The 12349-nt window shown below is 39.5% G+C and overlaps 1 protein-coding gene and 1 pseudogene across 1 annotated transcript in view; both read right to left on the bottom strand.

Annotated features, from left to right (window-relative positions):
* Nucleotides 1-10038, bottom strand: part of B4GALNT2 (beta-1,4-N-acetyl-galactosaminyltransferase 2 (SID blood group)) — a 39784-nt gene extending 29746 nt beyond the window's left edge. Inside the window, 1 exon segment of the mRNA XM_039873767.1 lies at nt 9870-10038. Within this exon segment, the coding sequence (XP_039729701.1) occupies nt 9870-9883 (14 nt within the window). The 5' untranslated portion in view covers nt 9884-10038.
* On the bottom strand, nt 2574-2692 carry LOC120611367 (uncharacterized; annotated as a pseudogene).
* Nucleotides 10039-12349: the final 2311 nt, after the last annotated feature.

The raw sequence follows: 12349 nt of genomic DNA, 5'->3' as shown, positions 1-12349 counted from the left end.
TGAGGAGCACTGTTCCCTCTGCTAAACTGCCATTGGTCAGGGACAGGGGATAACCGAGAGCTGCCTACAGCACTATCTCTTCCGCTTACCTATAGATCCAGCATAGGCAACAACCATCAGCGTATCGCTTTGTAGTTCTCACTAGGTAGCCCTGAGCAATCAAAAGCAGCAGCTGATCTTGGCCTACAGGGGAGCCCCTCCCAAGGGGTCACAAAACCAACGCATCTGGAAGCTGGCACCAGATCACAACAGAGCAATTCCTGACTGGTTCCAGTAGTGATACACACAAAGTGTGGTTGCAACAAGAACACAAACCTGCTCGGGCAAATCCCACTCGGTGGGGTCAGCCCCCACACAACAACTCTTATCCTGAGGGTGCAGCCAATTCCCACAATTAGTCAGCCTGAACATTAATCCAATCAACTGATCTACTAACAACAAAAAGTTCTGGCGACAACAGAAGATCACACACAACCCACACAAAGGTGATGTCCAGAGCTCCCGGCACAAGGGATCAGGGAGAGTGCACCACTGGACCACACAGGACACCGTCCACATTAGGCCATCTGGCCAAAGCTGAGAGACAAAACAAATATTCCTGTTGCATAGAAACAAACACAGAGAGGCTAATAAAATGAGAAAACAAAGAAACATGCCACAAATGAAACAACAGGAGAAAACTCCAGAAAATAAATTAAATGAAATGGAGGCAAGCAACCTACCAAAGACAAAGTTCAGAATAAAGGATACTCAAGGAACTTATGGGGAGAATGGATGAGCACAATGAGAACCTCAACAGCACAAAAAATGACATAGAAACCATAAAAAATAACCAGACAGAAATGAGGAATACAATAACTGAAATGAAGAATACACAAGAAGGACTCAACAGTAGATTGGACGAAATAGATCAAATCAGCAAATTGGAAGACAAGGTATTTGAATATACCCAATCAGAACAACAAAAAGAAAAAAGAATTTTAAAAAATGAGGATAGTTTAAGAGACCTCTGGGACAACATGAAGCATAAAAATACCCGAATCATAGGAATACCTGAAGAAGAAGAGAGTGAGCAAGGGATTGAGACTCTAATTGAAGAAATAATGACAGAAAACTTCCCTGATCTGACAAATGAATTAGACATACAAGTTCAGGAAGCACAAAGAGTTTCAAACAAGAATTCAAGCAGACCCACACCAAGATACATCATAATTAAAATGCCAAAGGTCAAAGACAAAGAGAGAATCTTAAAAAGCAGCAAGAGAAAGGAAGCTGGTTACTTTCAAGGGTCCCCCATAAGAATGTCTGCTGACTTCAAAGGAAATTTTGCAGGCCTGAAGGGAATGGCAAGAAATATTCAAAGTTATGAAAAACAAGAATCTATAACCATGGATACTCTACCCAGCAAAGCTTTTGAATAAAATGGAAGGTGAGATAAAGAGTTTACCAGACAGGAAAAAGTTTAAGGAATTCATCACCAACAAGCCAGCATTAATAGAAATGTTAAAGGGTCTTCTGTAAAAAGAGAAGGGGTAAAAAAGAAAATAGAAATAACAAATATGAATAATAAAATGGCAATAACAATGTATCTATCAGTAATCACTTTAAATGTAAATGGATTAAATGCTCCAATCAAAAGACATAGGGTAATCGAATGGATAAGAAAACAAGACCCATGCACATGCTGTCTACAAGAGACCCACTTCAGATCAAACGACACTCACAGACTGAGAGTAAAGGGATGGAAAAAGATATTTCACGCAAACGGAAATGAAAATTGGGGTAGCAATACTTGTATCAGATAAAATAGAGCATTACATAATAATAAAGGGATTGATAAATCCCTTTACTTATACGCACCCAACATAGGAGCATCTACATACATAAAGCAGCTATTGACTGACATAAAAGGAGAGATAAATAGTAATGCACTCATAGTAGGAGACTTTAACACTCCATTGATACCAATGGACAAATCTTCCAGGCAAAGAATCAACAAGGAAACAATGGGCCTAAAAGATACACGAGAACAGATGGACTTAATAGATATTTTCAGAGCATTTTACCCCAAAGCAGGAAAATATAAATTCTTCTCAAGTGCACATGAAACATTTTCAAGGATAGACCACATGTTAGGACACAATCAAATCTCAATAAATTTAAGATTTAATCATATCAACTGTCTGATCACAATGGTATGAAAATAGATATCAACTACAAGAAGAAAATTGGAAAATACACAAACACATGTAGGCTAAATAATATGCTACTAAACAATGAATGGGTTATTAATGAGATCAAGGAAGAGATCAAAAGATACCTAAAAACAAATGAAAATGAAAACACAACAACTCAAAATTTATAGGACGCAGAGAAAGCAGTCTTAAGAGGGGAATTCATAGCAATACAGGCCTACTTCCAGAAATAAGAAAAAGCTCAAATAAACAATCTAACCTTACAGTTATTATTATTTTTTAATTTATTTTTTATTTTTTAGGCAAGGCAACCCTTGGTTGACTTCACAGATTGCAAGAAACTTGTCAGCTTACAGTCCCTTATTTTTTTACTTTTTACACCTACAGCACCTGGTCTTTCTAAGTGGTCTCCCATCCAAGTACTAACCAGGTCCATCCCTGCTTAGCTTCTGAGATCAGCCGGGATCGGGCTTGTTCAGGGTAGCATAGCCGTAGACTAACCTTACAGTTAAAAGAACTAGAAAAAGAACAGCAAACAAAGCCCAAAGTGAACAGAAGGAAGGAAATAATAAAGATCAGAGTGGAAATAAATGAAATAGAGTCTAGAAAAAATTCAAAAGATTAATGAAACCAAGAGCTGGTTCTTTGAAAGGATAAACAAAATTGACAGACCCTTAGCCAGATTAAATGGTATTCTGATGAACTTTCAGAAAGAGAAATTAAGAAAACAATCTCATTTACAATTGCATCAAAACCTATAAAATACCTGAGAATCAAATTAACCAAGAAGGTTGAAGACTTGTTTTCGGATAATTATAAGTCGTTAAAAAAAGAAATTGAAGAAGATGCAAATAAATGGAACCATATACCCTGTTCATGGGTAGGAAGAATCAACATTGTTAAAATGGCCATACTACCCAAAGCAATCTATAGATTCAATGCAATTCCTATCAAAATACCAATGGCATTTTTCAGAGAGCTAGAATAAATAATCTTAAAATTTATATGGAGCCATAAAAAACTCTGAATAGCCACGGCAATCTTGAGAAAGAACAACAAAGTTGGAGGTATCATACTACTTGATATCAAACTATACTACAAGGCTACAGTAATCAAACAGCATGGTACTGGCATAAAAACAGATACTTTGATCAATGGAACAAAACAGAGAGCCCAGAAATAAATCCATGCCTATACGCTCACTGAATATATGACAAAGGAGGTAAGAATATACAATGGGGTAAAGATAATCTCTTCAATAAATGATGATGGGAAAATTGGACAGATACATGCAAAAAAAGAAGCTGGACCATCTTCTTACACCGTATACAAGAATAGACTCAAAATGGTGTTGAGTTTTAAATGTAAGACACGAAACAAAACAAAAAATGTTTGTTAGAAGAAAACATAGGCAGTAAACTCTCTGATATTACTAACGGGAATTGCTTTTCAGATAAATCTCCTTGGGCAAGGGAAATAAAAGAAAAAATAAACCAATGGGATTACATCAAACTGAAAAGTTTTTGTATAGCAAAGGAAACCATCAACAAAACAAAAAGACAATCAACTGGGAGAAGATATTCGCTAATACTACATCTGATAAGGAGTTAACATCCAAAATTTATAAAGAACTTATACAACTCGACAACAAAAAAAACCAAACAATCCAATTAAAAAATGGACGGAAGACCTGAACAGATACTTCTCCAAAGAGGAAATACAGATGGCTAACAGATATACGAAAAGATGCGCAAGGTCGCTAACCATCAGAGAAATGCAAATTAAAACCACAGTGAGATATCACCTCACACCTGTTAGAATGGCTCTCATCAAGAAATCAAAAAACAAGAAGTGTTGGCAAGGATGCGGAGAAAAGGTTACCCTCATACGTTGTTGCTGGGATTGCAAATTGGTACAGCTGGTATGGAAAACAGTATGGAGGTTTCTCAAAAAATTAAAAATGGATATATCTTTTGACTCAGCAATTGCACTTTTGGATATTTTTCCAAAGAAAAACAAAACAATAATTCGTAAAGATCTGTGCACTCCAATATTCATGGCAGCACCATTTACAATAGCCAAGATATGGAAGCAACCTAAATGCCCAACAACAGGTGATTGAATAAAGAAATTATGGTTCATATATACAATGGAATATTACTTAGCCATTAAAAAAAATGAAATCCTATCATTTGTAACGACATGGATGGATCTAGAGGTTATTATGCTGAGTGAAATAAGTCAGACAGAGAAAGATAAATACCATATGATTTCACTTATATGCAGAATCTAAGGAACAAAAAAAACAAACTAATCAAAAATAGACTCACAAATGTAGTGGAGAATTTGGTGACAGACAGAGGAGGGGGGTTGGGGGACTGGGAGAATGGGGTGAAGGGTTAAAGAAGTACAAATTAGTAGTTGATAGTTGGGCACAGGGATGGGGAGCACGGCAGAGGGAATGCAGTTAGCATTAACATGATGACTAGGTGGAGGGCCAGGGGAGGGAGGGAGCAATTGGGGGGATAGTTTTATGAACTATATAGATGTCTAACCAATGTACTGTATATGTGAAATTAAAAAAAAGAAATTTCTCTTCAAAGTAATAAAAAAAAAAGTGAGTTTCTGGTAATCTATTGAATAGACATCTAATACACACCTGTTGAGCTGTGTGACCTAATATTTGGATACTTGATAATTTGTTTTATTATGTAATTGACAAAATGTGATGTATATTGACATTAGTTCAATCATATATTTATGCTGTCTGGAAATGCGTGGTTTTAGTTCTTTGGGAGAAATAATTTTTCAAGTGTTCACTCCCTTGTAAAACCCTACTGTGAGAGCTTAAACATCTAAATAAATAATGAAATGCATTTCTAAAAAAAATAAAAGCAAATGGCTGAATATACATAGAATATACAATATGAGTTCTTAAAAAAACTGAAACTATTGGATTGTATATCAGAGTATAGGTAGAGTTAAAGTGTATAGTCATAGAAAAATATCTGAAATGACACATATCAGTTGTTAATTGTGGCCAATGCTAAAAATCAGATGATGGTAAAGAATCCTGCAATTAACATATTCTTTTTTTGAGGGAATAAGAAAAGGTTTTACCAAAAATCACAACCAACATATTCTTGTGTCAGCGTATTCCTATTCTCTCTCTCTCTCCCTCTCTTTCTTCAGTGATCAAGTATTAATTTTGTCATTGAACAAAGAAAGAATTAAGAATTAAGAAATGGAGATAAATTTCTTATTCTTGAAAATTCAATATAATAACGACATAAATGAAACCACAACAAAATTTTTTAATTTTCAAAATGACTCTAAAATTTATCAGAAATAATACAGGAGAATAGCAAGAAAAATATTATAAATAAGAGGGATGGCTGTACGCTAGGCCGTGCTACTGCTAAAGAATAAAACAATTAAAAAGTAACAGCTATTAAAAGCATGATACTGATTCAAGAATAAGCAAATGAGTGGGAAGAATAAACCAAAGTCCAGAAAAACTGGAGTATATACAAAAATTTTATGTGGAATTTTCACTTTTTTATATATTTCTGTAACATCCAATTTTCTAAAATAGTATTCAGAAAAAGACACTTGATTAGTTGTACTTTAACTAATCAAGTTAGAGAACTTCTGGCAGAAAATAGACCTTCGCTTACTCTTAGTTGTTTGACCATTTGATCAGACTTTACTCAGCTAGGAGTTCTTTTTAGCAAACCTAGTTCCAGCTAGAGACAGCATTTTGTGCTGCAGTCATTAATAGGAACTGTGTGGTTAAAGATTACCAATAAAATGTTCAACAGCGGAATTTTTATCAGATAACTACAAATGTTCTATACTGTTAAAATTACACCATTTACATGCTTAAGTGAGAATGTTACAACTATAATTGTATGGGTCTGCTATTCTGATTGGACCATATCTGAGAAACATTCAAGAAAGGGCCAAAATCCCATTACTAAAAAGTCAGTGAGAAATAAAGAAATGAACCAGTCATCTGTAATCAGCTGATGGCAACTTGTTTCTTCAAGCCAGGTACAGCTGTTTAACCCTGCCAAGCAGTTCTTATACTCCAGGTACAAAGCTTTGCCACCAGGCAGAAACTGGAGAGCAGCCTAGGCCTGAGTAAGAAGAAGGCAATCCTCCTTGCCCTGAGGGACGCCTGTACCACAGCAGGGATGGTCCTGATGTCAAGCTGCCTCTGCAGGCCATCGAAACCAGTTAGTCTTGATTTTTCTTTTGCCTAAGAAGGAAGTCTCATGATTTCTGTGTACTTTATCCCACTAATCTCTTTGTGAATTATGATACCATAGAAACATCTATAAGATCAAAATATGTATGCATCAGATGAAATATGATATTCGCACAGTAAAAATCAACAAGGAAATAAAAGTGATAATATTGGACTACTGACATGGTTTTTAACAGATATGAGAGCAAAGCTTTAATCTTAATTCATTTATGAGAAAAACATGAGACACCAATTAATAGATGGGCACAGAGTGTGAAGAAATGACGGATCCAACAATAAATAATACAGGCGAGCACAGGAAAATATTTGTTCTCACTTGTGAATTAAGAATATTGAATAAATATTAGAATCCAAGATCTACCATGGATGAAGGTGGGGGTAGGGCGTCTGGTGAATCCTCTTTGTTTTGTATTGGAACTCCAATGGGCTATACCTTGGAGAAAGGTGAACCAGAATCAGATAAGCACTCCCAGGCATGGCCAGTAGGCTTCACTTCAAGTGATAATTGAAGCGAATTGAATTCACCACCTCTTGAAGTGAACTGAAGTGATCTACGTTGACAGTGCACTCAGTGCCTAGCCAACTCAAACATAAGTCATCTCTGGTGGAAGTTATCCCAGAACTCAGATTATTTTCACAAACTATTTAACAACAACAATGTGTGGCACATGTGGAGATACATTTTTTTTTAAATGAGGAAATTAAAACAATAAAAAAGCAGGGCTTTCGATATTAGAATTATCAGACACCTACTGTAAAATAAGTATCCTTGCTCTCTTAAAGAACTGTAAGTTATGTTGAGAATTTTAACACAGAATTGGACACTATAACAAGAACTAGATTGAAATTTTAGAAATAAAAATAATTATTAAAAACTCAGTGGATGAGAATTTAACAGATAATTAGACAAGACTGGAAGGCAGGTCAGAATATAACAGCCAGAATGAAAGGTAGAGAAACAAGATTTTAAATTATTGAAAAGAAGTAAGGACATAGAGGATGCAGTGAGTATCGGAGCATTGGGGAAGAGAATGGGGTAGAGTAATATTTGAAGAAAAAAATGGTTGAAAACTTTCAAAACTAATGAAAGACTTAAACCCACACTTTCAAGAAGCTTTATGAGCCACAAGGAGGAAAATTTAAAAATTAACACATACCAAAGAACAACATAGTAAAAATGCTGGAAATTAAAGACAAGGGACAGTCTTAAAAGCAGCCAGAGAAGAAAAGAGAATTCTCTTCAAAAGAAAATGCTAGCTAACTTTCCAACAAAATATATGGGAAGCCAGAAATATTGAAATATCTTCTATACCAGCAAAAATATACAAGAATGAAGGTGCAATAAAGGCATTTTCAGACAAACAGCATTTGAGGGAATTTGTTGCCAGCATATTTTTACTAAAGTAACTACTAAAGGCAAACTGTCTTAAGATGAAAGAAGAAAGCAAGAAAATAATCATTATTACTGATGACTACTGAAAATAGTTCTGTTCTTTGGGAGGGTGTTAAAAATGATCAACTGATGATGTTGAATACGATAGAATCGCCACTTCTTCAGGAGGTCAAGACATTTGTATTCCAGCACCTAGTAGGGTTATCACGTAGTAGGATTATCAAATATTCATTAAATGAAATGTTATGAATAAAACGTCTCACACAATCAAAAAGCACTGGCTTTAGGCTTAAATAGAGCTGAATTCCAATCTGCTCTATCTAATGCATTTCTCAGGGAACTTAACTTCCTCCATTTCTGCAACTGTAGAGAGGGCATAATGAGAGTGCTTTCTTCAAAAGGTGCTGCTGTGAGCACTACTGAGACAATCTAAAATAGGAATTATACATAACAAATAAGAGCTCCATAGTGTAGGAAAGGAATTTACCCTCTACTGTTTATTGAATTTATTGCATGGCCTTTGATCATTTACAGCCTTGGGTGGGTAGGGTGTGTCGGGGTACCTCATCCTCTGTACAACATGTACTTCATTTTAATGCTTAGAAAATATAATCTCGAGGAAACATTTTTGCATTTTCATGAGATGACTTCCTTGTCAGTGTTAAATACTTGTCAGCTCTAGTTTTGAAAAATACCAAGAAAAGAAACTTTGGGGACAAAAAGGCACAAATCGTATTTCTGATCTTTCTTCGTAGTTTATAAACTTTAAAGTAGACCTCCAACTCTCCTTTCCCCCCGTTAATCATTATGCTATCCTATCTTAGGACAAAATCAAAACTACCCATTTCAAAATCAGATATTTTTTTAATGAAAAAGAAAGCTTAAAAGGCAAAGAAAAGTTTAAAAGAAGTTTCTTCTGAGGGAGGAACTTTAGGTCCCCCAAAGTCACACTGGCCAGCACCTTTAAGATGTAGAGATATAAGGTTGGCAAAGAACATTAATTAAAACCCAGACCTCTTGTGCATGCTTTCAGCTGTCCAATTGGGCATGAAAAGTCAGGTTTGCAGAGGAGTTTGCAGCTTTAAATTCAATGGCACCTGTTTGGAGGGTGGTGCCAGGACTTCCCGGTTACACTATAAGGAAGGTGGGGTCGGGGAATACCCGGGACGGAGACCGCCGGAAAGAAAGCTTTCCCCGGGGACATTCGATGGATGCAAAGGCTGCCTCCCTTCCCCTCGCTCCGCCACATCCTGTGTGCAAAGTATGTTTAACGTTCATAAAACATCCTCTCACCAGCATGTTTTTACATTTTCACGAGATAACTTTCTAGTCGTTGCTAAATGATGGTTCTAGTTTTGAAAAATACAAAGAAAATATTTTGGAGGTAGAAAAAAAGACACGAAATGTATTTCTGATCCTTCTTCTTAGTTTTTAAACATTAAGGTAAACCTCCAAGTTTCCTTTCCCGCGTTAATTATTATGCTTACCCTTAGAGGCTCTTTAGTGCCACATAACAGACCCTCCGCCTTCAGGCTGTGCTTGTGGATCTGAAAATCGACTTTTCCAAAATGCCCGACAGTTCGGGTGTTTTCTGAAGCAGCCTCAGCTCTCCGACAATCCAGAGCCCGCGGCCCCACCGCGGGGAACCCATGTTCCCGAGGCGCTCGGTCCCGGTCGCGGGAAAGAGGCCCCTAACCTGAGTCAGAGCCTCCGGGTTCCAAGCCGCGAGACCCGAACCCTGCGCTCCCAAGCCCGCATCCCACATTCCCTGCCAGGAAAGGCAACTTCCACATAGAATTTTCCAACTGGAAAACCAGCGTTTTCTGGGGGAACAGCAACATCCGTATGCTTCGTCCCCTTCCTGCTGTCCCCACCTACATGGGGGACGCGCTGGACTTTATTTAGAGAGCAACCGTTGCCTCCCTCTGCCCTGGCGTTGGTGGCTCTCAGATGGCGCGCAGGGCTGGCCAAGTTTGACTCCCCACTTTTCTCTGCTCTCGGCGACACTCACCTGTACGAAGTCATCCTGAATCCCGCCGCCTCGAAAGGACAGAATGGTTGGAACCGCGTTGGGAAATCCCTCTCCGACTGCCCCGCCCTAGCACCTACCCTGGCAAATTATCTGGGAGCATGGCAGATGAAGGAGGACGCGAGAGGTCCCGGAATCTCACGTCACCACTAACCCCCGCCCAGCTCCTGGGTGAGCCCAGCTTGGCGCTGTACTTCCGACCCAAGACGTTGTTTTGAAACGACCGAAACTCGCGGCGAACAGATCCTCAAACGGATGAGGCAGAAGCCCGAGCATTTTCTGCCCCTCGGACGTACAGCATCCAAGCGGACCAGACTCCACGGCGTCAGTGGTCGGAGGAGGACCGCGTGGATTTAGCGGTTTATCCAAACTTCCAAATGGCGAGGGACAAGGAAAGGCTGGACAAGGGCACGGCCGCGTGCCTGCTCTCGGACCAGGGCGTGCAGCTGCACCCGCGCTCCCCTTCTCCCTCCCGGGTCATCCTCCCCGAGCTGCGGGAGCCATCTTCGCAGCGCGTTTGAACCCCGGACTCGCCCCGCCCGAGGGTTGCAGTCCGGCTCCCGCTCTGCCCTTGAGACCTCCCAGCCTCTACCTAGGACCTCTTCTTCTAAGTGGGTAATCGGACTTCTAGCTTCACCTTCAAGATCAACAAAATCCCTGCGCCCACCTCTAGTGTCCCTACCACCATGCTTACCATACTATGCTAATATGGCCCTTCCCTTACCTTTTAACCAGCCTCATGACCTCGCCCGCCCTTCACACTTGGGTTCGCCAAGTTCAGCCTTTGCGCCGCCTCCACCCTCCACCACTTACTCCACTGGAATTTTCTGGCAAAAGATGCCCGGAGGAAAGCCAAGTGGGTCGAATCCCTCTAAAAGACCTGCAAAGCCACTTAATGCTTTTGTACCTGGAAGAGTAAGGTGAATTTCTACTAAAATTAGCATTAGTAGGACCATTTTCATAAGCCAGGAGGGGTGCTGGGAGCTTTCCTGTGGCTCATCTCAGGGGCGATTGTATTGTATTTTCCTGTGACCTAGCCTAAGTCGCAAACAACATTTTTAAAAAGTAGACAAAACGATGGCATGCAAAATGACCAGTGTTCCTATGTGTGTACAGTATGTACTTAATAATACCCCGCTGTGTCCCAAAAACGATTTAAGAAAGAGATACATAAAATACAAGGTCATGTAAATAAAAGAGAAAAATGAATCGAACCAAGTAAGTCTGCAGGGAGTAGAAAGAAATGCCAGAGGAATCTACAACCTTGGGGTAGGTGAGTCCCAAATGCAGCTCCCAGCCTCTTGGCAGCCAGCAAAAAGCAAACCCTGCTAGAGGGGAGCTCTGAAGTAGCAATTGCTGATAACTATTTTCTAGAAACAGCTCTGAGAGGGATATTATGCTTTCCTGGTCAGCAAAACATTGTACTTATCGTGTCCATATAGTAAAAAGATACCATTGCTTACAAAGGGTTTTCACAGATGTGACGACCCAGCTTATGAGAGATTGCATGACTTTTTCCAATTTTTGTAGCCAGCGGAGCTACAACTTGCACCCAGGAGTTGTGCTCTTAAGGCCAGTCAGTGCTGGTTCTACTGTACACTCCCCTGCCTCACCAGCTCTATCAAAATGGGAAAACTCTTCCCGTGACTTTGAAGTGGGGATAGGGTTAATTCAACCATAACTTCTACCTCATGGAAGTGTTGTGACCAGTGATTTCAGTTCAGAGATGAATTATTTGTGATTTCTAGTGTCTCTGCCAGCTAGAGGGTGATTGTCAGGAAGGGAAAGTTAGCTAAGTGAGGATGTGCTTGCTTTTTTTCCGTTTGATTAACTAGGAGCTCGAACACCAGTTCCTTATAGCAAACTATGCTATAGCTCCTGGGCGTCAAGACCCAGAGACAAGCAGGTTGTTTGCTGCTGCCTTGAGAGTTAGAGAAGAAATGGCCCCTCGAAGACTACCTGGAGCCCTGAGGGGAGCTGGGCCTGGGCACATCACACTCTAAGTGCTGTCTAGGGTCAGCCAGAGGTAGCCTCTCCTAGTGGGTGACCTCAAGCTTTTTCACTGTGGCAGGTTACTATTTTACCACTGTAATAAAACCTCCACTTCTCCCGCCTGCAGACCCATTTCTGGCTTACTTTAACAAATTGGCCAGTTCTTATGTAACTTGAATTTCCTCTACACTTAATCATTTAGGCCTCTCCCAGCTGGCACTGGTGTCACTGAACCAAAGGCCAAATTTTTTTATCTTTGACAATTGGGCTCTAGTCTACTTGTCCCTTGTGGAAGAAGCTTCAAGTGACCCATAGAAACTCAGCTGCATATCCTGGGCCATATCTGAGTCTTCCAAAAGCTCATGGTCTTGGAGACTGGTTAAGCCAGCTTTGCATCCTGATCTAATGAAAACAGCACACTTGGCCAAGAGGAAGGGCACTCAGGAGAGAAAGAATTCAATTTATTTCTG

The sequence above is a fragment of the Pteropus medius genome, unplaced genomic scaffold (genome assembly GCF_902729225.1).
Source record: "Pteropus medius unplaced genomic scaffold, Ma_sr-lr_union100, whole genome shotgun sequence".
Lineage (NCBI taxonomy): Eukaryota > Metazoa > Chordata > Mammalia > Chiroptera > Pteropodidae > Pteropus > Pteropus medius.
This window is presented reverse-complemented; position numbering and strand designations above follow the sequence as displayed.